Here is a 25,330-nt window from a genome sequence, read left to right on the forward strand (position 1 = left end):
TGGTTTTGGTTTTGGTTTTGGTTTTGGTTTTGGTTTTGGTTTTGGTTTTGGTTTTGGTTTTCTCCATGATTTTTTTTTTATCAGACGTCACTCATCCAAAACGGCACAATGGATTTCACAATAATATCAAACCAACACCACAATTCCCCTATTGTTCTCAGTAGATTTATTGCTGTCATTCAATCCTTAAAACTACCCTTCCTCTCACAGTACCGACTGTTGTTCCCTACGCTGGAAGATTTACCGTTCATAGTTCATTTTTCTTCTAATTTCATAGCCCTTCGTCGCAACTAGGTAAAATAATACATACTTTACGATTACGATTTGATCACTCTATCGATTTATTCCTATATTACACTACCATCTCTTCGAACGGTCCCCAGTGTTTTGGCACTACCAGTGATTTTTTGTTTCACCTAAAAAAACTTATCTGTTCATCACCACTATTTGAGTTTTTAATTGTTTTTTGTTTTTGGACGTTGTCTTCTAATTTGATTTCTGTGCCATCATCACTCTATAACAGATTAGTTTTTCAAATCTCAACGAGAGACCGCCTTACAGTCTAGTTCTCACTAATCTCGGGGGGAGAGCATTAACTACTACTTAATCGCTAGAAGTTAATTTAAGTTTTTTTTTTATTTCTACGCGGGGACTTTTCGAATCATCAAATCGCCAGATCAATAATAAAACGTTTTTTTTTTCAATATCTTACTTTTTTCGCTCAGTTCCAATGAGTTTCAATGACTTGTTTTCTTTAATACTTAACGGTTTTGTTCTTTTGATTTAAGGGACACTTTATGTTTATTACTAAGCTAATCTTTCGCTATTTTACACCGCTGATTTGCTACTCATTTCCGCTTGTGAATTTTAAGAATTTGATTTTGATGGTCATGTTCAAAAATATTTTTTTTTATCTTCCGTCCTTCAAAACATTTTCAAACCTTCAACTCTGATTCGATTTTAGCACTTTTCTTTCCGACATTTAACATATTCTTATTCAAATTCTATTGTCACAGTTAAAAACCACTTAAAACAGAGCTTGCTGCTAGCGAGCATCAAACAATACGTAAATTTCACCAACTCTAACAAGCACGGGGAGAGTGTCGAGGGGGGGGCGAGGAATCTAAAACTAGCTAACATTGTCTTGGTAGTTGCTACTAGTAAAGTGTCCTACATTTATCGCCATATTAGAAGCTACTTTTCCCGTTTTTAATTGACTCAACAATTACCTTCACTTTGCGGGGAGGGTTGGGATGGTGACTAGGCGGTGGTTTATGCTCAACATTCTACCTAAAATGCACCTAATTTTATCTAAATGGAGCATTTGCCGATTGCCGATGATTGGCTGCGTTGACTCAAGTCTCTGAAGATTATAGGTGGGGATGAATCTTGTCGTGTACAACCTCCCGAATCACACTATTTACTCTATAGATAAATAAATCTTCTATGTAACATCCTAACATCGTCCTCTAATAGCATCTTGTATCAACAGCAACTTACTCTACCTACTAATATGTGTATATAAAACTAATCATTTGAAGCGTTTTTTTTCACTAAAGGATTCCTAGAATCCAATGGTTCGAATGTCGAAACACAACACCTTGTTCGCGATAAATCTAAAAACAAAAATCTTTTAAACTTTTATATCACATATACACACACGCACCGGTCTCTACTTGGCTAACCCCCGACACTTTTAACTGCTGGTGCACTACGACGTGGCCGATATCTACCAAATGTCGCAGTTTTTCTGGTAGCTCAGCATCGTGCTCGAGTGGCACTGAAAGACGTCCGACGCGCTTCCGCCCTGCGAGATGAGCCAGGTGAGTCTGTAACCAAAAAATAATAACAGAGAAATGATTGAATTATGATGCGTTACAGAAATGGCAAATTTAAAAATAAACAAATGATTTTAATAACTCATATTTCTAGGCCTCAACACAAATCGAATCGAATGAGGCAATGTTATTTGGGCTGAAATTCAATTGAATTAGAACCGACAATTTAGCAGTTTTTTTGTAATTAAGTTTTTCTGATTTCGTTAAATCTCACCAAGTATAACAAATTAATTTAATCCAATGAAATTAATTGAACCACACATTTTTATCGAAGGGATCAGAAAATTTCACAAAAGTTTCATATTTTGACATTGAAAATCGTACCATTAGTTGCTGAGATATCGATATTAGAAAATTGTTTGTTGTTTGGATGAGACTTAGCAAACATCAATTTTCACTCAGTCGCCAGCTAGCGACAAGTTAAGACGTGTTTTGCTCGTGTTGTCATCTCGCGTGCTTGGAAGTTTTTGACAGATGGAGGTGGAGGAATCCTCCGAGGAGGAAGATTTTCGTCCCGTCCGCGGGAATCGGAAGCGGAAGAAGTCCAGCGAGGTCACTGGAATCGGCATCGAAGGAGAAAAAAATGAGAAGACCCTGCTCAACAACAACAAGTTCAGCCCGCTAGCGGATAACAAAAACAACAACAATGCCAGCCCAGCAGGCGGAGGAGACGCGGTTCCAGCACCCGGCCAGTCGGCAGGTAAACAAAAGCAACCACCTTTGGTGGTGAAGAACACCACGGATTTTTACAAGCTCGTGGCGATAGTGGAAAGTTGTAAATTAGGTTTTAAACCGATTTACAAACTAACCCGATTTGGAACCAAGGTGACCTGCTTCTCTGTCAAAGATTTTGACAAGTTGCAAGAGCTACTCAAGAAGAAGAAAGTGGAATTCTACACCCACGATCGGCGGAGCGACCGAAATCATCGGGTGGTTCTTCGTGGTTTTCCTGATGAACTGAAACCGGACGAGGTCAAGTACCTGCTGAAGAGGGATCTCAAGCTGGACGCGCTGGAGGTGCATGCCATCAAGCGGAAGGAAAAGTCCACCGTGGACGAAATTCCGTACATTGTGGTCTTCCCCAAGGGATACACCAATCTGAAGAAGCTCTCTGCAATGAAAGTTGTGGCAAGCACTATCATCCGGTGGGAGGCCTACTGGAACAAGCGGCCGAACGTGACCCAGTGCAGGAACTGCTTGCAGCTGGGTCATGGAACTAGGAACTGTCACCTGAACGGCAGGTGCAACAACTGTGGGGGTCCCCACAAGACGGACGAGTGCAAAGTCCAGGAAGCCGAGCCGAAGCGGTGTGCCAACTGCTCTGGAGCCCACGAAGCCACGGACCGCATCTGCCCTAAGCGTGTGGACTTCATCCGGAGGCGCCAGTAGGCGTCGAAACCGAAACCGCCGGCAAGGAAGGCGGAGAAGCAGAGTCCAGCAGTTCCGGCGTTTACGCCGGCGGAGTTCCCTCCGCTGCCGGGCGCAGTTCCAGACGGAAAATCCAAGGATCGCCCTCGTCCCGCAGGAAGCAGCCAAGGTGGCCCCCGAGACGGTGGAGCCACGGAGAAGGAAGCCGGGGAGGTACTCTACAGTTCGGCTGAGCTGTGGGGGATTTTCTCCGAGTACATCGGCAGGTTCAAGACCTGCAAGACCCGCTTGGACCAAGTAACCCTCGTCAGTTACATGATCTCCAAGTATGGAATTTAGGGAGTTTTTTTTTTTTTTTTGTTATTATATATTGTTTTACTGATCCTCGGTCCCAACCTGGTCACAGCACCTAAAAGGACCTAATAAAAATAAGTTAAGAATAAAAAAAACATCAATTTTCCTGTTTTTAAACACTTGCATGGCAATACCTCAGCAACTAAGGGTCGTATCAACCAAGATCAAATAAGCAAAGTATAAAGAATTTGCTCAGCTTTTCAAAAATAGTTAAAGAACGAGGGGATAGTCCTCACGAAAAGAAACGTGAGGAAAGTGCTATATTGCGAGAGTATAGTCCTCTCGCGTGTTCATTCGTTCATTGGAACAGTTCATCCTATGAGTGGCTTATATGGACAAACGACCGCCAATTAACCACCGAACCATGGTGGCCAATACGGCAAAGGCACGGTTCGATATGCCGAAGGTCTTGGGTTCGAGTCTCGGTACCGGTACTTTTTTTTGATAGATGAACTTTTTTGGAAAATGAACCATGAGTAAAGTACTCTCGGTAATTTCAGTATTTATCCTCTCCGTCCGCACACAGTACCATTTTACTCGTGCTCTTTATCCTCTCGTATGCCGATGCCCAGTTCTGGGTGTAGAGAGAATGCGTAACGTGATTTTCGAATGGTCCCACTTTGTTTACATCCACAAAGTAGGAGGCTGTTTTATAATCAGTAGCTTGTGTTTAATTTTTTCTAGTATTTGACATATTTTGCTGGAAAATTGTGTGTGTTTTCAAATATCGATCGGTTAGAAGAGGTTTCTCTTTTTTACGGGTGACGAAGAACTGCGGCGAGAGTGTCATTCTGCGATGTTGCAGATAAATTTCCTGGTTTATTTTTGAATCCTGCAGCTCTTTCTGGTCCAGCGAAAAAACATCGCTAATTCTAGCGAAACTGATCCAACAAACAGAGAAGATTTTCACTAAACCAGGTTTTCAAACGGAATCAAGCAATAAAGACAACTTTTGGATGGATAAAACCGCATCGACTCCATTAACAACTTCCAGTCATAATTATAAAAAATGACGATCTCGTCTGTAACTTTCTTAAGATTTCTTGACTTGAACTCCAGGTCCTCAAAAGCCACACATTTTTTTTCATTTTCCAAAAAAAAAAAAAACAAACAATTTTTAATGATCGATAACAATACTCTCTACTTTTGGCGAACAGTAAATTGGTTCCACTTTGACAGTTCCAAATTGAGGCCGTTTTGCGAACCACTATTCCGCACCCAGTATTCTAGGAACATGTCAAAAAGCAACCATTTTAGCTGAGATGAGATTTTTTCCTCATCCATATTTTTCCTTAAAAGTAAAACTAATTGAATCATATTCTTTTTTTAAGTCACCTTTTTTTAAACGATTCTCGATTTACGCAACATTTTTTAAGTCATGACTTGAATATGACTTAAGGGTGCACAGCAATCAAGGAAGTTGTTGTCGTCTTATTCCAAAATTGTCAAACTTACGGACCCAATCTTGCAACAATCTGATTGTAAAAATGGTCAAACTTTGTTGTAAATAACATTGAAGACAGTACTTTAGGGGATAAATCAAAAATCATATCGATAGTTCCCGTAGTTTTGAAGATGCTAAAAAGTCTGTAACAAACATCTAGGTGCAAAAGCTATGGTTGATGTGTACCATTTCGTAATACTTCGGAGATTTTTCAAAATGTATCAATGGTATTTTGTTCAGTTATGCTACTAAAACATGTAAGCATAGTTTTGCAACATCTGGGATGTTCTAGTCCATCCGAAACTTCCGGGAATTTTGAGCAAGAGGCTTACCAAAAATACAAGTCGAAACTTCAAGATTTTGACTACGGATCCTACCCAGACTGCTTCAGTGAGTGTGGTAGGCTACAGGGCATTGTTGTAACGAATTGTTGGGATAATCTGGGTCATCCAACAATTGTTTGGAGTTAAGCCCGGTGAATCTACCGCCGTAACAAGCAAGAGGTCAACGGGTTTTGACCTCAGAATATACCCGCATAGCTTCAGTGAATATGGTAGACTACATTGCTGAGCGTGTTGGGATGTTTTTGGATGTCCTGGGTCATCCAAAGACTCCCTAGAGTTAAAATCTGTTGGTCTACCGCCGTAACAAGCAAGAGGTCGAAATTGTTTGACCAAGGAACATAACAGCTGAGATATGGCTATTTTCGCAAAAAAAAAAATCCTTGGAACAGGGTCAATTCTCTTGACCAATAACTTTTTTGCGAGCAATTCGTCGTCTGAGCCCCAACTCCTGTTATGTCCAATCAAGCCCTGACTGCCCGCAAAAAGACATTTTTATTACAACTTAGTGTTTAGCTAGCCCCCGACGAAATTTCTCAGGTTAAGACCCTTGTAGAGGATTGCTATAAGGACTCTCATACCAAATATCAGCTCATATGGTTGATAACTAGCTGCGGTTTCTTTGTGTATTGTTCAATCATTTTTACAGACTTTGGGACATCACGAATCAAACCGAAAAAGACGAAGGCTTTGAAGGGAATGATGAATGAACGATTTCAAAAATTAAAAGAAAACCCGCAAACTTACATTTCATCAAAATCGTTCGAGTTGACGTCCACCCCGTTGTACTCCGACTCGGCGCACAGCTCCTGCGCGGACATCAGGTAGAATATCTGCGGCGGCGTCAAACTCAGCCCCGGTAACCGGTTCATCCCCTTGATCGGTCCCGTCAGCGAGAGCAACGTGTGGTACGCGATCTGCATCCCCCCCGAGTGGATCAGCAGGTCCATCCGGCTGGCGTTGGAGAAAATGTCCACCGAACTGGGCACGCACGTCATCACCTTCGACTCGAACGCCTTCGTGATCGACCGCAGGATCTCCTTGGCCATGGCCGTTCCGAGGGTGGCGTAGTGCAGGTAAGGTGGCAAGACGGGGTTGAAGTACGGGACCAGGACGGCGGACAGGGGGACAACGATCGAGTGACTGAGGCTGTCGTAGTATATTCGGGCGATTTGGGGGTAGGCGTAACTAAAAAGAGAGTTTTGTTTTGTTTGAAGATTACAGTTATTTCAATTTTGTGAACTACTTACGCAATATGACTCGATTCAGATGAAATGTTTCTGTATGATGATCGATCCTTATTCAGCTGGTAGATCTTTAGTACGTTTTCGAACCAGTTGTCGGAACTTATTTCAATCTGGAAATAGGGATGCGGATTAAAAACTTAATACAGTCAGGCGAGGCATGCACAACTGAAGCACAGAGTTTATGGCCATGGCTTATTTAGGCTATTTGGGAGACATCCTATGAAAAATCATCTAAACTTAAAAAAAATATAATGTTTTAGATTCGGGATGACGTCAGTTATCCGTAATACAGTGGACTCTCTCGTTGTCGACATTGAAGGGACCGTCAAGAGCGGGAGTTATCAAATTATAGAATGAAAAATCAAAGCAATCTATTTGAAGGGTCTGAAAAAAATATTGATATCGAGAAGATTGACAGCCAGAAAGTCGACTGCAATTATAAATACATGACAATTTTCACCAAATTTCATATTTAACCTGTATTTTGAGAATGCAATTATATCCTGAAAAAAAAAACTAAACATTTTTAGCTATTCTTTACGAATCGATCTTTTTTTTTGCCTTCCTCACTGAGGTAAGGCTATAATCCTGCTCTAAAAATGAACTTTTTATTAAAAGCTCGAAGACCCACCTTCATATATACATATCGACTCAGAATTGAAAACTGAACAAATGTCTGTGTGTGTGTGTATGTGTGTGTGTGTGTATGTGTGTGTGTGTGTGTATGTATGTATGTGTTCAAAAATCTTGCCAAGTTTTCTCAGCACTGACTGAACCGATTTTGATCAAACCAGTTGCATTCAACTTGGTTTAGGGTCCCATACATCGCTATTGAATTGTTTGAAGTTTCGATTAGTAGTTCAAAAGTTATGTATAAAAATGTGTTTTCACATATATCCGGATCTCAATTATATGTATGTAAACGATGTCCGGATCCATCATCCGACCCATCGTTGGTTAGGTAATCAAGAGAACTTTTCAACAAGTCCACAACATCGAAGATCTGGCAACCCTGTCTCGAGTTATGACCACTTAAGTGATATTTATGTATTTTTTTGAAGCCGGATCTCACTTAAATGCATGGAAACGATGTCCGGATCCATCATCCGACCCATCGTTGGTTAGGTAATCGAGATACCTTTCCAACGAGTCCACATAATTGAAGATCTAGCAACCCTGTCTTGAGTTATGATCACTTAAATGATATTTATGTACTTTTTAGAAGCCGGATCTCACTTAAATGTATGTAAACGATGTCTGGAACCATCATCCGACCCATCGTTGGTTAGATAATCGAGAGACCTTTCCAACGAGTCCACAACATTGAAGATCTGGCTACCCTGTCTCGAGTTATGACCACTTAAGTGATATTCATGTATTTTTTTGAAGCCGGATCTCACTTAAATGTATGAAAACGATGTCCGGTACCATCATCCAACTCATCGTTGGTTAGGTAATCGAGAGACCTTTCCAACGAGACCACAACATTGAAGATCTGGCAACCCTGTCTCGAGTTATGACCACTTAAGTGATATTTATGTACTTTTTTTAAGGCGGATCTTACTTAAATGTATGTAAGCGAGGTCCGGATCCATCATCCGACCCATCGTTGGTTAGATAATTGAGAGACCTTTCCAACGAGTCCACAACATCGAAGATCTGGCAACCCTGTCTCGAGTTATGACCACTTAAGTGATATTTATGTATTTTTTTGAAGCCGGATCTCACTTAAATGCATGGAAACGATGTCCGGATCCATCATCCGACCCATCGTTGGTTAGGTAATCGAGATACCTTTCCAACGAGTCCACATAATTGAAGATCTGGCATCCCTGTCTTGAGTTATGACCACTTAAATGATATTTATGTACTTTTTAGAAGCCGGATCTCACTTAAATGTATGTAAACGATGTCTGGAACCATCATCCGACCCATCGTTGGTTAGATAATCGAGAGACCTTTCCAACGAGTCCACAACATTGAAGATCTGGCAACCCTGTCTCGAGTTATGACCACTTAAGTGATATTTATGTACTTTTTTGAAGCCGGATCTCACTTAAATGTATGTAAACTTTTCGATTGCAAATTCAATTTTGCATTAAAAAATAATGTCAAGCTTGTTTTTGCATGAAACTTCGATTTTTTTTCCAAAAATAACTGTTTTTTCAAAAATTCATAACTCGGCGGCAGATTTTTTGACCATGTTTCTCTATGGCTCAAAAGTTGCGGATTTTTGTTCCCTAAAACATATCAAAAAATCTCGAAAATCAAAAAATACGTATTTTGGGAAATTGAGTTTTAGTGAAAAAAAAGTTGATAAAAAAATCTGCAATTCTTTTCCGTGTACCTATTTTTTTCTCAAAAGTCCTCAACAATACCTAAAATTTTGTCGAAGATTCATAATTGATCATAAAATTCACTCAAAAGTTACTGTTGTTTGAATATTTACATACCATTTTTGTATGGACAGCAGCCAAAATTGTATGGAGACTTGTATGGGTGAACCAATGCCGCAAAATAGCTTATTTGGTCATAGGGAAGGCCCCCACAAAGTTTTAGTCAAATCAAAAAATACATTAAATAAAAATGTTCGAAATCGGCCGATTTCGTAGAGAGTTGCTCAGTTGCCCTACCAAAAATATCAGAATGGAAAAATGAATGGGTGTTGAAAAGTCATACTAGTATGGAAAAGTATCATTTTTCAATATTTTTCTGTTTTGAACGGTGAATTTTCTTTAAAAAAAATGAATGTTCGACAGAAATTTCTATTCTAGAAGCGTTTTTCGAAATGGCAAAATATGTTGTAAACAACTCGTTGCAAAACTTGTTTTTTTTCAGCACTCGTCGTATTTATCCAACTTGGTAAACCTCGTTGGATAAATGTACGACTCGTGCTGAAAAAATCTTCTGTTTGCAACTTGATGCTGCAAAACTACGTATTTTTTAAGAAATTAGAAAATGTTTTTTATTTACAAAATGGGTATAAAACGAATGGGAATACAGTCCAGGCACGATTATCCGAAGCCTCGATTATCCGAAGTTTCGATTATCCGGAGTTCGATTTTCCGATGATTTGTATTGTCAGACTTCGGATAATCGAAACACGTTTTGTTTAATTTTTTTTTGTTTCTAACAACAAATTTGAATTCGGTGACCCAGTTTAGTCAAATTTGAATATTGAACTTCAATAGGCAGTAACAAATATATTTTTTCAATATTTCATCAGCGCGCCATTTTGGTCGCCATCTTGGATTTAAAAATTCTAAATCACTTTAGCCTAGATCAGGGATCATACTAAAGCTAGACAATCGAAAATATGGGATTTATTTATGTCGTGATTCGATTATCTGAAGTTTCGATTGCCCAAAGTGAAGCTTTGCTAAGTTCTTTGGATAATCGAGTTTGGACTGTATTTCAAACATTTCAATTGATTTTATTTAGTACTCAAAATTTTAGCAAAACTACGTATTTAAAAAATCTTGAAATTTCATTTATTACTAAATAATTTTTGTCAAAAACTTAAATTTTACGTATGTGAAAATACGTTGTTTGGTGAAACTTTTGAGTGTTTTCAAAAACTTGTTTTATTACTTTTGAAATAAATGAACAATTCTCGTTCAATTGATATCTGTAATTGAGGAAACGGAAATGTTTGGTGTTTTGCCAAGATTGACCATCATGGGAAGTAGTTTTTTTTTCCAAAGAGTTCAGAAAAATTTAAAAGTTTCGCCAAAATTTTTAGAATTTCAAAATAATGACATTCGATAATTTAAATATTTTTTGGAAAAAAAATAACTGCCAAAAAAACGTTGCATATTTTTCGTAGAACCTTACAAAACAAAACATGATAAGTTTGTTTAAAAGTAATTGCAAAAATAGAAAAAAAGAAAAATATAGAAAAATTACTTTGCTGAATATAAAAAAAAATTTATCTTTGAGGTAAAAACACAAAAAAATAACATATTTTTTTACCGGAACTGGGTTGAAAAAAATAGTCTCTCTTCAAACTGCTGCAACCACTTGCCGATGACAGGTGAAAAAATGGAAACCATAACCGTACCACAAAAGGAAAAAAACCAGCCCGGGAGCATCTTGACAGCTCCCATACAAACTGAGCGTACCTCTTTTTGTGGGCCTAAGATGGCGGCCTTTGATATCATCTAGCCAAACATTTGAAAATGGCGAATAGTTTAAATTAATATAGTTTTTGCCTATTTTCGGTTTAAAACGACAAAATAAGCATTCAGGAATCATTTTCTTGAAAAACTTGTTTAAAAATACGCCACGTTAAAATATTAGTCTCGAACAGTTGGAGGGAGCGTGCCGCGAAAGCCGTCACGAAAAAAAAGTTTCCCATGCAAATTTTGAGTTGCGTTTTTAATGGGCGGACTCCGACGAGGTTCACATGCCATCTGTCGGTGGATACGCGCAACTCATGAAAACTGTCATGTTAGGGGACGGCTGAAAAAAACTTACCCGATCCAAAATGGTGGCAATTTCCGTTCGATTGAACAGCGTTGGCCACACCTTGGCCTGAACCTTGAGCTGGGACAGCCGAACCAGGGCCGCACCTCGGAGCGACGGGGCCCGCTTCAGATGTTGCTTCATGAATTCGAACATTTCCTCCGTCTGGGTTGGGGGGTGGGAGAGAACCAAAAAAAAAACAAGAAATTTATTCAACACTGAAGAGATGAATGACTGTTTGTGCAAATAATACTATTCTGAGTTTTCATTATATGTTTGGGAATGGATCCGTTCTGACATTGATTGATGCGGATCGGAAAGTGAGCAAAAACTAACCCGGTTAACCTCGTTTGTATGAAAATCACTAAATTTACCCTCTAAATATGGCTTCGATGCCAACTCACTTTTTTTATACCACCTTAAAAGTGCCGAATGCTCCGGCGCCAACAGTAGTTAGCTGTTATAAATTGGTGTGCTATAAATCACTGCCATAATGGTAGCGGTGGAGCCTGATAGCGTGCTAAATTAATGTTATTGGTTTGTTACTGGCCCTAATAAAGCCTTAAAAACGCAAATGTTCACATGACACGCGGTACGGCAATTTGTGTGATTGCAGAGTTGCACTTGTTTTTCAGCCCTATCAGATTGTTCAGAAGTTGTGCTGTGCTACAGTAGGGTGTAGTAAGTTGTATGGAAAAAATAAAGTTGTCCAAATTTTGTGAGCACAGCACTTTTTCAGTCGCTTTTGGGGTCCTAAACAACTTCTCAAAATTTATTTTTGTTTATTTTGATATTTATCAAATCCACGTTTCATGCTATATCAAAACCGGCAATATTCGGATGCTCTGGAATGCAACAATTGTCCAAGGGGTCATTCTTATGCAAAATTAGCTGAACTTTTCGAAAAAAATACTTTCGAAAGCAAACGATTGAATTTTTCGGGTTAAAAAATTCGAAAAACTGGTCAAAATGGTCAAAATCATAACTTTTTCAAAAATCTTTTTGGTAAAATTCTGATAATTCGTGAAGAATACATGCAAACCCCTTATGTCTAAATATCAAAATTATTGATTTTCTCTGCTCTACAATTTTGTAGAACATTGTCATACTCTATAATGTAACCCTGCAAAGTTAGAAAAAACACGTAATTTTAAAATGAAAAATTTTGTTCTAAATGAAATAATGACCCATCTGGGTTATTTCAGATTCGAAAAGTACATTAAATTTCCCATAAAATGACATGTCTCGCGATATTTGACAGTTGAGTAACGGGAAATGGCAGCGATTTTTAAACATTTTGTCAACTTTTTTTGATGAAAAATACGTTTTTTTCGGAATTTTGTGTACGCTATCAAATCGGGCGTCTGATTTTACACAATAGTCTCTTTGACACCAAATTTCTATCTCTTCACGGTTGCGAGCTACAAATCACTGAAAAACGTGTCTTGGTAAAAAAAAACCAGAAAAATGAAAGGGGTCGTACCGCCCCACGAAATATCACGAAATATCGAAAAATGGACCTCGGATTCGTGATCAGGAACCAAAATAACCCCTTAGAGCAAAGTTTCACGAAAATCGAAGAGGGGTCGGGGCAACTTTTTCCGATTTCGTGTGAGTTGGTGGAAAATTAATTCTCTACGAAATCGGTCTTTTTTTAAGAATTTAAATTTTTGTATTTTTTAATCAGGCTGAAACTTTTTTGGTGCCTTCGGTATGCCCAAAGAAGCCATTTTGCGTTATTAGTTTGTCCATATAATTTTCCATATAAATTTGGCAACTGTCCATACAAAAATAAAACGTGAAAATTCAAAAATCTGTATCTTTTGAAGGATGTTTTTGATCGATTTGGTGTCTTCGGTAAAGTTGAAGGTATGGATAAGGACTACACTGAAAAATAATGATACACGGTAAAAAAAAATTGGTGATTTTTTAATTTACTTTTTGTCACTAAAACTTGATTTGCAAAAAAAAAAACACTATTTTTAATTGTTTTATTTTTTGATATGTTTTAGGGGACAACAAATGCCAACTTTTCAGAAATTTCCAGAATGGGTAACAAATCTATGACCGAGTTATGAATTTTTTAATCGATACTGATTTTCTTGAAAAATCAAAATATTGGTCGCAAAAAAAATTCAACTTCATTTTCCGACGTGAAATCAAATTTGCAATCAAAAAGTACTTTAGTGAAATTTTGATAAAGTGCACCGTTTTTAAGTTATAGCCATTTTTAGGTAACTTTTTTATCTCAGTAACTAAAGGTTCGATTTTAAATATTAACATATGAAACCTTTGTGAAATTTTCCGATCATTTCGAAAACAATCTATTCAATTTTTAAAAATCAAGCTTTACATCTCAAAAGGGCCGAACATTGAATATCACGCCGTTTTGAAATGTTAGTCTTGATTTAATTTTTTTGAAAATATAGTTTTCAAAAAGATCGGAAAATTTTACGAAAGTTTCATATTTAACATTGAAAATCGGACCATTAGTTACTGAGATATCGACATTAGAAAATGGTGGGTTGTTTGGGTGAGACTTAGAAAACATAATTTTTTTTTCTATTTTAATCACTTGCATGGCAATATCTACTACTAACTTTTCCTGTCATTCATGAACGACGAAATAGCCTACTTTTCTGTACCAAAAATAACAGAATCGAATAGCAACACTTTTCAAAATAAATGATGAAAAGTTCTACTTTTCAGCACTCAAATGGGTGCTGAAAAATTGAACTTTTCAGCACTTGTATCGAAAAGTAACACTTTTCAACATTTTTTGATTTAAACGATTTATTGACAAAATACATGAAAATTTGACATAAAATTTCACTCAGTGTGTGTTTTTTGGAATTGCAAAAATGTGGTATGGAACTCGTTGCAAAACTTGATTTTTTCAGCACTCTTCGTATTTATCCAACTCAGTGAACCTCGTTGGATAAATGTACGACTCGTGCTGAAAAAATCCTCTTTTTGCAACATGTTGCATAAACTACTCTTTTGATTGCAAATTCAATTTTACATCGGAAAATGAAGTTGGAATTTTTTTCGACCAATATTTTGATTTTTTTAGGAAATCAGCATCGGTTAAAAGAAATCATAACTCGGTCAACGATTTTTTGCACAACCTGGAAATTACAGAAAAGTTGGCTTTTGATGTCCCCTTAAACATATCAAAAAATAAAAAAAATAAAAATATCGTTTTTTTTACAAATCAAGTTTTAGTGAGAAAAAGTAAAATAAAAAATTACCATTTTTTTACCGTGAATCATTTTTTCAGTTGTGCCCTTATCCATACCTACAATTTTGCCGAAGACACCAAATCGATCAAAAAATACCTTCAAAAGATACAGATTTTTTAATTTTCACATATCATTTTTGTATGGACAGCTGCCAAATTTGTATAGAAAATTATATAGACAAACTTATGATGCAAAATGGCTGCTTTGGGCATACCGAAGGCACCAAAAAAGTTTTAGATGGATAAAAAAATACAAAAGAATAAGAAAAAAGACCGATTTCGTGGAGAACTGCTCATGTGCTTTAAATTGATTTTAATAATAACATATTTGAAAAAAAGAAGCAAAATTATTTCAAGCTAAATAGAGTTAACAGTCCAAACATGTTTCTGAAACTTTTTTCCAAAAATCTCAATTTTGGTGAAACTTAATATAACTTAAACTTAAAAGAACAAAAGTTTCGAATTGAAACATAATTTTTTTCTGTTCAATGAAAAAATGAAAACATTTTTTTTGCCCAATAAATATTATTAGAAAGAAATATATACGAAAGGATTTATACGGAAGTAATTTTTGTTAAACAATTTTAAAATTGGAACCATTAAAAAACATTCAAAAATCATATAAAAAAGTTGTGTAAAATGTTAGTTTATCAATATTCAGCTTTCTAACTATTGAAATTTTACAAATTTTAGTAATTTTTATTTGTTTTTCACATGCGGCCCACGATACCACGACTAATTAAAAAAAAAATGGCCCGCGAGGTTCAGTTGGCTGAGGACTGATTTATAAGGTTCATAAATTGACTTAAAAACGGATACTTGACCACTGTTCAAAATTAGTTTGTTACTTATTCAGCTCATGTAGATTTTCTATGAATTGATTAAAAGCGCATAGCATAATTTTGCGCTTCTCGACCCATTTTTTTCATTGAAGACTAATCGACTAATGCTTACTACCGAACTACCTTCAAGTTATCGATTGACAACGAGCTTGTAGCCAGGTATTTGCCGATGTAATCATCCTTCAACTTCCATCGTTTTCATCACCCCATTGACTCGTTCAATGCCGGGCAGCGAAAATCAGGTTCAAGGATTCAATTACCGGTGTCCTCCTCTGTTGGACATGGCTGGTCATTACCGGTGGGGGTGGGTGTTATAGATAAAAAAAATAAGCTAAATTGCATTCAAACATTGCGCACTTACCCGGTGGATGGCGTGTTGGATGACTTTTTCACTGTACTGGCCGATAAAGAGGGCCGAAGTGACCTCCGGCAGGGCCCAGTTGGTGGCCTTGGCGCAAATTAGTGGCGATGGGCGGCCAGGGGGGAGGGTGTTGAGGGCAAACAGCAGCAGCAGGGCGTTGTGGATGACGCGGTTTTGGTAGCCAAGGAGAAGCTTGCGCAGATGGTCCAGGTAGGCTGGGCTGCGTATCACAATCGGGCCGGACCAGTTGGCCGGGAGGAGTTCCTGCCATAGGAGCTGTGGGGGGGGCATGAGAGGCTTTAATCCTTACAACATGATAATTTGTCCCGAAAACGAGAACGACAAAGGACACAAATTGCCCCCCAAATAATTAATTTCAATTCATGCCTTAAAATAAATACCCCTGAGCCCCAAAACAATACAACCATCATGACAACATAATTTTACTACAAAATAGACCACAGAGCGTATAGTAGAGAGCGAGACTTACGAATGGATGGGTGCCTATTAGCGCCGTTACATTATTCAGGACGTAGCTGTTGGTGAAGTCCTTCTGGACGTAATCCCGCCGTATCTGAAACACAGCAAGCACAAAAATCGTTGGTGAGCATATTTACGAGCCTGTGAATATCGCGTCGATGATCTATACCTGGTTCAAATCACGCACGAAGCTAAATATAACGCTCTTTTCCGAGTGGCGCTGCTCGGTGGTGAGTCCCGGCGGCAGCAGAACGTTGATTAATTCACCCAACAGCTCCGGAACGTCCTCGGTGACGTCATTGGGGGGCGCTTTGGGGCCCTGCCACCGGACCGGGTTCTGGAATGGCGCGGGGGAGTTGAGTGTGGTCATAAATAATGAAACTCTATCAAAGTGGTATTTGAGGCGATGACAAATGAGGCCTTTAAGGGAAAGAGAGGGGGAGACTAATCTGATTCAATCAATTACCGCTAGGATGTGGGACGAGGTTGTGGGACCGTCGATGATGAGCAGCGTTTGGGGCTTCCGGCCGTAGCTCAGGTCGTAGTAGATGCCGATGATGGGCATCGGACCGATGTTTTTGATTTTGGAAATCAGCGGCGAGATGCTTTGGGGGCCAACGGAACCGATCTGGAGATAGCCACCGAGCTTGTCCAGCCGCATCCGGATGCTGGAGTCGTTCAGAGTTTGCCGGAGGCAGCTGCCGTACAGGCGGCCCAGCTTGCGGAACACACCGGAGGTGGTGTTGAGGGAGAGGAGTTCTGTAGGGGATATAAAGATATAATGGGAAAGCTGCTATAAAGCCACGATTTGAACAAAAAAGGAGACGCATGGTGTATTACTGCCCCTGCAAAACTTCCAAAAACTTTAAGTGGGATTTCTGCAAGTTCGCATGCTCTATGCTATCATACTGCATCACTAACTCAAAAAAAACATTCAATATTCAATATAACGTCCTTTTGCAATAAAGTCTAGATTAAAAAAAATAAAAATAAAATTTTTGTTACATCAGAAAAAAGACTTAGAAACCAACAATTTTCCTGTTTTTAAATCTTTCGTATCAATTAAGTTCAAAACAGCAAAATATAGAGAATTTTCTCAGCTTTTAAAACACATTGTTTTCAAAAATGGGCAAACATGGGCACTAATTTAAAAAAATGCGACTATTTTCAAAAAAGTGAAAACGGTGCACTTTTTAAAAATTTCACTAAAGTTCTTTTTGATTGCCAATTCGATTTAACATCGAAAAATAAAGTTGAAAAATTTTTGCGACCAGTATTTCAATTTTTTGAAAACCTCAGTATTGATTCAAAAATGCATAACTCAGTCAAAGATTTTTTGCACATTCTGGAAATTTCTGGAAAGTTGCCATTTGATGTCCCCTAAAACATATCAGAAAAAAAAATGAAAATAGTTTTTTTTTTTGCAAGTCAAGTTTTAGTGACAAAAAGTGAAATCAAAAATTACCAAAAAACTTTAAATCATTTTATTTTTCAGTGTAGTCCTTACCATACCTACAACTTTGCCGAAGACACCAAATCGATCAAAAATTTCCTTCAAAAGATACAGATTTTTGAATTTACAAATGGACCGCTGCCAAATTTGTATGGCAAATTATAAGCATAAGCATAAGCATAGGTGCCCACCCGCAGTTGCTACTCCGTTATTGACCAGGACCTCCAGAAGTTACATCCACGAGCCGTGGAAGATAAGTGGGAGCTATCTTTCCTCGCTTCGCAACTTCTCAAAGGCCCCTATCATGCTGATCAATACCGGCGCCGGCCACGACCAGTGGTAGGGTCACGGGGAAGTGGATGGGAATGTTAGTCCGATACTTGAGTGATAGAGACCGCCCAATCGACTGCTTCTCCGACAAAGTATCACATGAGTTTTGAGGGGGTTAGTAGATGGGTATGAGGTCAGGATTCACGAGTGGCAGTGATGTGACCATGAGAATTTTGTTTATCGGTTGAAAATTTTAAATCTTAGGCAGCCGGCTGCGGAAAGATACATAATTGATCATTTAAAAAGTTTGTTTTTATCGAACGCGTGCCAGCCGAGCAGTAGTGCTATGGGCTGGACTTATAAGTATATTTTTACTATTTTCAATTTAGATAACGCGAGCAAATTTCAAAAATAGTAAATAAATGACGCTTTACTCTTCATAAAATCGATCGATGCCAGTTAGAATAAATTTTTACGATCATTAACGATGACAATTATCGCGAAAAAACAGGACTGCGCGTCCCCAGAAGCACTGCAATTATGATGTCCAATAAGTTATAATAACCACTCACCCAAGCACACAAATAGCGACACAAAAGAAATGAAAATAAGCATGCAAACACAAGACAGCGCGTCCGCGTGGTCAACGCACTCAAATTTGTATGGCAAATTATATGGACAAACTAGTTATGCAAAATGGCTTCTTTGGACATACCAAAGGCACCAAAGAAGTTTCAGCCGGATTGAGAAATACAAAAAATAAAATTACAAAAGAAGACCGTTTTCGTAGAGAATTGCTCAGCAGGCGAAATCGGTCCCAAATTCGTACTTAATTAAACAGGGCTGGTTCCCACGTATGAAAACTAGTGTCTCTTATACAAAAATGTAAACTGATCTGGAGGCTTCAAGCGGCCATCCAAAGAGCTCATAAATTATATGAAAAATGTCCCAGGAATTCAGTAAAAATAGGGCCCATTTAATTCCAAAATTCGTAAAAATTTTTTTGACTTTTTAGGCTGGTACAAATATTTTTAAAAGTTTTTGTCCCCCTTCAAAATTGGCCCGAAAAATCAGGGGGCAAAAAAATATTTTTACAATAAACTTCAAAATTTCAATGAAAATTCAAGTGCAACCAGCTGAAATCAAATTAAAATACATTCTCCTACGTTTAAAATCATGTTTAGCATGTTTGGGTTTATTAAAAAATCTTAAGATTTTTTGAAAATTTTCGATGCAAAATTTTTTTTTTCATTGCAATTTTTGTTTTTGTCAGATCTTAGATTTTTTGAAAACTAATGATTGCAAAACAACTGAACTAGTGTAAAATGCATTTTAAAACACTTTTTTTCGTTTAAATGTGAAGACTATGGCTTGTTATTTAAATTTTTATATTTTTTTATTTTTTGCCCCCCCCTTGACCTCGGCCAGGGCCGAGGGACAAAAACTTTTTTAAATATTTGCATCGGACTTAAAGGTTAGGTAATTTTTTTTTTAAATCTGAGGATTAATTATTAGCTTGACTGCTTGTTCAAAAACAGTAACAACCAGGATCAAAAAATCAATGTAACTTTTCAAATTTAATGATTTTATTTTACAAAAGAAAGATAATTAGTTTGGCTATTTGGGAAAAGTAGTTAAAAATTAACTGTTTTTTCTTAAAAGTCTATCGAATAGCCTTTCATTTGCGCTCGAGACAGCTCAAATCGGATGAAATAGTGCGGAGTTATGATTTGTTGAAAAATTTGGTTTTAACAAAAATCGACGAAAATTGCCATTTTGCGGACCACTTTAACATGGCGTAGGTCACCCTAATGGCCAAACAGAAAAATACTGGTCTAATTATTTCGGTCAAGGAACCCCCGGAAAATTTTTGAGAATGATCGGAGAACTTTTTTTTGAATCATGCTGGTTTCGTGAGGAATTTCTAAATCTATACATCGATGTACATCGCGTACATCACAATCAGGCTTCCAACTATTTATCTCGAAAACTGTTCAACGAATTTCACTTATTCGTCTTGCAATCCTAACTATGATACTATGTACTATGATAAAATACTGATACCAATTCAAAATACATTTGGTTAAGCTAATCAGACATGGTTAACAAAAAATTAGAAAGTAACAATTTTTTGGACAAAACCCGCTCCGTGGCTTAAGGGCTAAGAGAACCAGCTGGGAGTTTTTTCAGTAAAATTGAAATATCTCGAAAACGATACATTTTCTCAACAAACCGACCCGACATTTTGTAGCCAACATTCTTACGCACCTACTGGTTAAATATGAGCTTGATTGGTTAAGTCTAGCCTGAGTGGTTATCTTTTTAGTAAAAGGTACTAAAACACGTTGAAAAATGCCTTATTTTCCTCCCAACTTTTTTAAGAAATGAAAGCCTTTATGGAAAATCTAAGCTCGACAGTTTGTAGTCGAGACAATTACCTGCAATTTGATATATATAAAGCCATACTTTAGTTGTAAAATAATTGAGTGGTTATCTTTTTCCCAAAAAATATCTGAAACATAAACAAATTCGCGCAGATTTCTACTCTCTCATTTTGTTTCAAGCTCGCGTGCTGACAGTTCGTTTGCAGTGGTGCCAGAATATTTTCTTTATATTTTTTAAAGACTTTTTAAATAATTATATTTTTTTAATGATTTTAGAAATTTCAGGTAGGTTTTTTTCTGAAGCTACAGTTAGTTGGTGGTTGATCTTCGGTCTGTTGAGAAGTTCTAGGACATCTACCAACTCTATGGAGTTCAGAGATGAAGGTCAACCTGATCAATGGTTGCTTATATCAATGACTATGAAGTTGGAACATCTTCAGGTAGCTTCAGTGAGTTACACTGGGTAGATCTATGGTCTGTTGAATAGCTCTAGGATATCTACCAACTCTACGGAGTTCAGAGTTGAAGGTCAACCTGATCAATTGTTGCTTATATCAATAACTATGAAGTTGGAACATCTTCAGGTAGCTTCAGTGAGTTACATTGGGTAGATCTATGCAGGGTTGGTATTTTCTCATTTCCTCGCCGATGGCCGAGGGCTTTTAGATATCGTCCCTCGCTCAAATCATCAAATTTTCGGCGTTCTTCCAAAACTGCATCAAGAGAGCGAAGCGAAAACGACGCCGATGAAATAGCGAGCAACGAACAAACCGATGCGTAAGACGGAAAAAATCTCACACAGCCAGTCCCCTCGCTCAAAAGCAAGAGAAAGAGCAATCGTGAAATTCTCTCGCCCGTAAGCCCTGTAGAAATGAGTTCATTTGTGTGCGTGAGCTCCAGTGTATGTATACAGCAATTTCGTGTGCGTGCCTCTCCGGTTGGAACGATAGTTCCATCCCAGCAAGCGATAGGGTATTTCTCGTCGATGTGATGGGCTTTCGATATTCGCGATAGCAAGCCGACCATCACTCGGCTGCGAAAGAGAAGAGAAGTTTTAAGAGACGAGGAACGCACCGAAATATGCATCAATGATAGTGCGATGGTGATGGTTTACCTACCCTGGATCTATGATCTGTTGAGAAGTTCTAGGACATCTACCAACTCTATGTAGTTCAGAGATGAAGGTCAATCTGATCAATAGTTACTTTGATCAATGACTATGATGTTGGAAAAATCTTCAGGTAGCTTCATTAAATTACAGTGGGTAGATCTATGGTCTGTTGAGAAGTTCTAGGACATCTACCAACCCTATGGAGTTCACAGATGAAGGTCAACCTGATCAATGGCTGCTTATATCAATGACTATGAAGTTGGAACATCTTCAGGTAGCTTCAGTGAGTTACACTGGGTAGATCTATGATCTGTTGAGAAGTGCTAGGACATCTACCAACTCTATGGAGTTCAGAGATGAAGGTCAACCTGATCAATGGTTGCTTATATCAATGACTATGAAGTTGGAACATCTTCAGGTAGCTTCAGTGAGTTACACTGGGTAGATCTATGGTCTGTTGAGAAGTTCTAGGACATCTACCAACTCTATGGAGTTCACAGATGAAGGTCAACCTGATCAATGGTTGCTTATATCAATAACTGTGAAGTTGGAACATCTTCAGGTAGCTTCAGTGAGTTACACTGGGTAGATCTATGGTCTGTTGAGAAGTTCTAGGACATCTACCAACTCTATGGAGTTCACAGATGAAGGTCAACCTGATCAATGGTTGCCTATATCAATAACTGTGAAGTTGGAACATCTTCAGGTAGCTTCAGTGAGTTACACTGGGTAGATCTATGGTCTGTTGAATAGCTCTAGGATATTTACCAACTCTACGGAGTTCAGAGATGAAGGTCAACCTGATCAATAGTTGCTTATTTCAATAACTATGAAGTTGGAACATCTTTAGGTAGCTTCAGTGAGTTACACTGGGTAGATCTATGGTTTGTTGAATAGCTCTAGGACATCTACCAACTCTGTGGAGTTCAGAGATGAAGGTCAACCTGATCAATGGCTGCTTATATCAATGACTATGAAGTTGGAACATCTTCAGGTAGCTTCAGTGAGTTACACTGGGTAGATCTATGGTCTGTTGAGAAGTTCTAGGACATCTACCAACTCTATGGAGTTCACAGATGAAGGTCAACCTGATCAATGGTTGCTTATATCAATAACTGTGAAGTTGGAACATCTTCAGGTAGCTTCAGTGAGTTACACTGGGTAGATCTATGGTCTGCTGAATAGCTCTAGGATATCTACCAACTCTATGGAGTTCACAGATGAAGGTCAACCTGATCAATGGCTGCTTATATCAATGACTATGAAGTTGGAACATCTTCAGGTAGCTTCAGTGAGTTACACTGGGTAGATCTATGATCTGTTGAGAAGTGCTAGGACATCTACCAACTCTGTGGAGTTCAGCGATGAAGGTCAACCTGATCAATGGTTGCTTATATCAATAACTGTGAATTTGGAATATCTTCAGGTAGCTTCAGTGAGTTACACTGAATAGATCTATGAACTGTTGATAAGTTCTAGGACATCTACCAACTCTATGGAGTTCAGAGATGAAGGTCAACCTGATCAATAGCTGCTTTGATGAATGACTATGAAGTTGGAAAATCTACAGGTAGCTTCAGTAAATTACAGTGGGTAGATCTATGGTCTGTTGAGAAGTTCTAGGACATCTACCAACTCTATGGAGTTCACAGATGAAGGTCAACCTGATCAATGGTTGCTATTATCAATAACTGTGAAGTTGGAACATCTTCAGGTAGCTTCATTGAGTTACACTGGGTAGATCTATGATCTGTTGAGAAGTTCTAGGACATCTACCAACTCTGAGGAGTTCAGCGATGAAGGTCAACCTGATCAATGGTTGCTTATATCAATAACTGTGAATTTGGAATATCTTCAGGTAGCTTCAGTGAGTTACACTGAGTAGATCTATGAACTGTTGATAAGTTCTAGAACATCTACCAACTCTATGGAGTTCAGAGATGAAGGTCAACCTGATCAATAGCTGCTTTGATCAATGACTATGAAGTTGGAAAATCTACAGGTAGCTTCAGTAAATTACAGTGGGTAGATCTATGGTCTGTTGATAAGTTCTAGGACATCTACCAACTCTATGGAGTTCAGAGATGAAGGTCAACCTGATCAATAGCTGCTTTGATCAATGACTATGAAGTTGGAAAATCTACAGGTAGCTTCAGTAAATTACAGTGGGTAGATCTATGGTCTGTTGAGAAGTTCTAGGACATCAACCAACTCTATGGAGTTCAGCGATGAAGGTCAACCTTTTCAATGGTTGCTTATATCAAAAACTGTGAAGTTGGAACATTTTCAGGTAGCTTCAGTGAGTTACACTGGGTAGATCTATGGCCTGTTGAATAGCTATAAGACATCTACCAACTCTATGGAGTTCAGAGATGAAGGTCAACCTGATCTATAGTTGCTTTGATCAATGACTATGAAGTTGGAAATCTACAGGTAGCTTCAGTAAATTACAGTGGGTAGATCTATGGTCTGTTGAGAAGTTCTAGGACATCTACCAACTCTATGGAGTTCACAGATGAAGGTCAACCTGATCAATGGTTACTATTATCAATAACTGTGAAGTTGGAACATCTTCAGGTAGCTTCATTGAGTTACACTGGGTAGATCTATGATCTGTTGAGAAGTTCTAGGAAATCTACCAACTCTATGGAGTTCAGAGATGGAGGTCAACCTGATCAATAACTGTGAAGTTGGAACATCTTCAGGTAGCTTCAGTGAGTAGATCTATGGTCTGTTGAGAAGTTCTAGGACATCAACCAACTCTATGGAGTTCAGCGATGAAAGTCAACCTGTTCAATGGTTGCTTATATCAAAAACTGTGAAGTTGGAACATCTTCAGGTAGCTTCAGTGAGTTACACTGAGTACATCTATGGTCTGTTGAGAAGTTCTAGGACATCTACCAACTCTATGGAGTTCAGAGATGGAGGTCAACCTGATCAATAACTGTGAAGTTGGAACATCTTTAGGTAGCTTCAGTGAGTAGATCTATGGTCTGTTGAGAAGTTCTAGGACATCTACCAACTTTATATAGTTCAGAAATGAATGTCAACCTGATCAATGGTTGCTTATATCAATAACTGTGAAGTTGGAACATCTTCAGGTAACTTCAGTGAGTTACACTGAGTACATCTATGGTCTGTTGAGAAGTTCTAGGATATCTACCAACTCTACGGAGTTCAGAGTTGAAGGTCAACCTGATCAATAGTTGCTTATATCAATAACTGTGAAGTTTAAACATCTTCAGGTAGCTTCAGAGAGTAGATCTATGGTCTGTTGAGAAGTTCTAGCACATCTACCAACTCTATGGAGTTCAGAGATGAATGTCAACCTGATCTATAGTTGCTTTGATCAATGACTATGAAGTTGGAAATCTACAGGTAGCTTCAGTAAATTACACTGGGTAGATCTATGATCTGTTGAGAAGTTCTAGGACATCTACCAACTCTACGGAGTTCAGAGATGAAGACCTTATCAATGGCTGCTTATATCAATGGTCAATATCTATGATCTATGGTCTGTTGAATAGCTCTAGGACATCTACCAACTCAATGGAGTTCTGAGATGACATTCTTTACAAAATCGACCGACATTATTAAATTTTGATTTCATATTTTTGTATTTTATAAATATTACTAGGAAACTCAGAGAAATTATATAGCACCTTCAGAAAATCAGCATTTTTGAATAAACTTTTTCCCACTTGCCTCTTTTGTTAATTTATATTTATGAAAAAAAAAAAATTTAAAAATGCAGTTTTCAGAATTTTTTCAAAATAATTATTTTATGATAGTTAAGTTATTTATTTTTTTAAGAGTTTTACTATTATTTCAAAACTCTCTTTATCATAACTTACAAATTTGCTCAAGACACTATATCAATAAAACTATTCCTTCTAGAGATCGCCAGCAAATGACCAAGAAGGTAAAAAAACCTCAAATAAACTAACAAACAACGACATCCTTTCCAAGATACGGATTTTTGAATATATACAAACAATTTTTGAACGGACAGATGTCAAAATTGATGCAAAATACTTTCGCTTTTTTGCATAAGGCCTACATTTTTAGCCATTATTTAGATTTTTCGTTTATTTCTCTTTTTCGAGAAATCTGAAATAACTCAGGGGGGCAC

At 37.9% G+C, this 25,330-nt stretch overlaps 1 protein-coding gene across 1 annotated transcript in view; it reads right to left on the reverse strand.

The window, feature by feature from the left end:
- Positions 1 to 146: 146 nt before the first annotated feature.
- Positions 147 to 25,330, reverse strand: part of LOC6046418 — a 53,904-nt gene continuing 28,720 nt past the window's right edge. The window contains 8 exon segments of the mRNA XM_038267008.1: positions 147 to 1,829; positions 6,093 to 6,533; positions 6,596 to 6,702; positions 11,069 to 11,221; positions 15,501 to 15,776; positions 15,991 to 16,074; positions 16,150 to 16,317; positions 16,447 to 16,739. Of these exon segments, the coding sequence (XP_038122936.1) occupies positions 1,730 to 1,829; positions 6,093 to 6,533; positions 6,596 to 6,702; positions 11,069 to 11,221; positions 15,501 to 15,776; positions 15,991 to 16,074; positions 16,150 to 16,317; positions 16,447 to 16,739 (1,622 nt within the window). The 3' untranslated portion in view covers positions 147 to 1,729.

The sequence above is a fragment of the Culex quinquefasciatus genome, chromosome 1 (genome assembly GCF_015732765.1).
Source record: "Culex quinquefasciatus strain JHB chromosome 1, VPISU_Cqui_1.0_pri_paternal, whole genome shotgun sequence".
Lineage (NCBI taxonomy): Eukaryota > Metazoa > Arthropoda > Insecta > Diptera > Culicidae > Culex > Culex quinquefasciatus.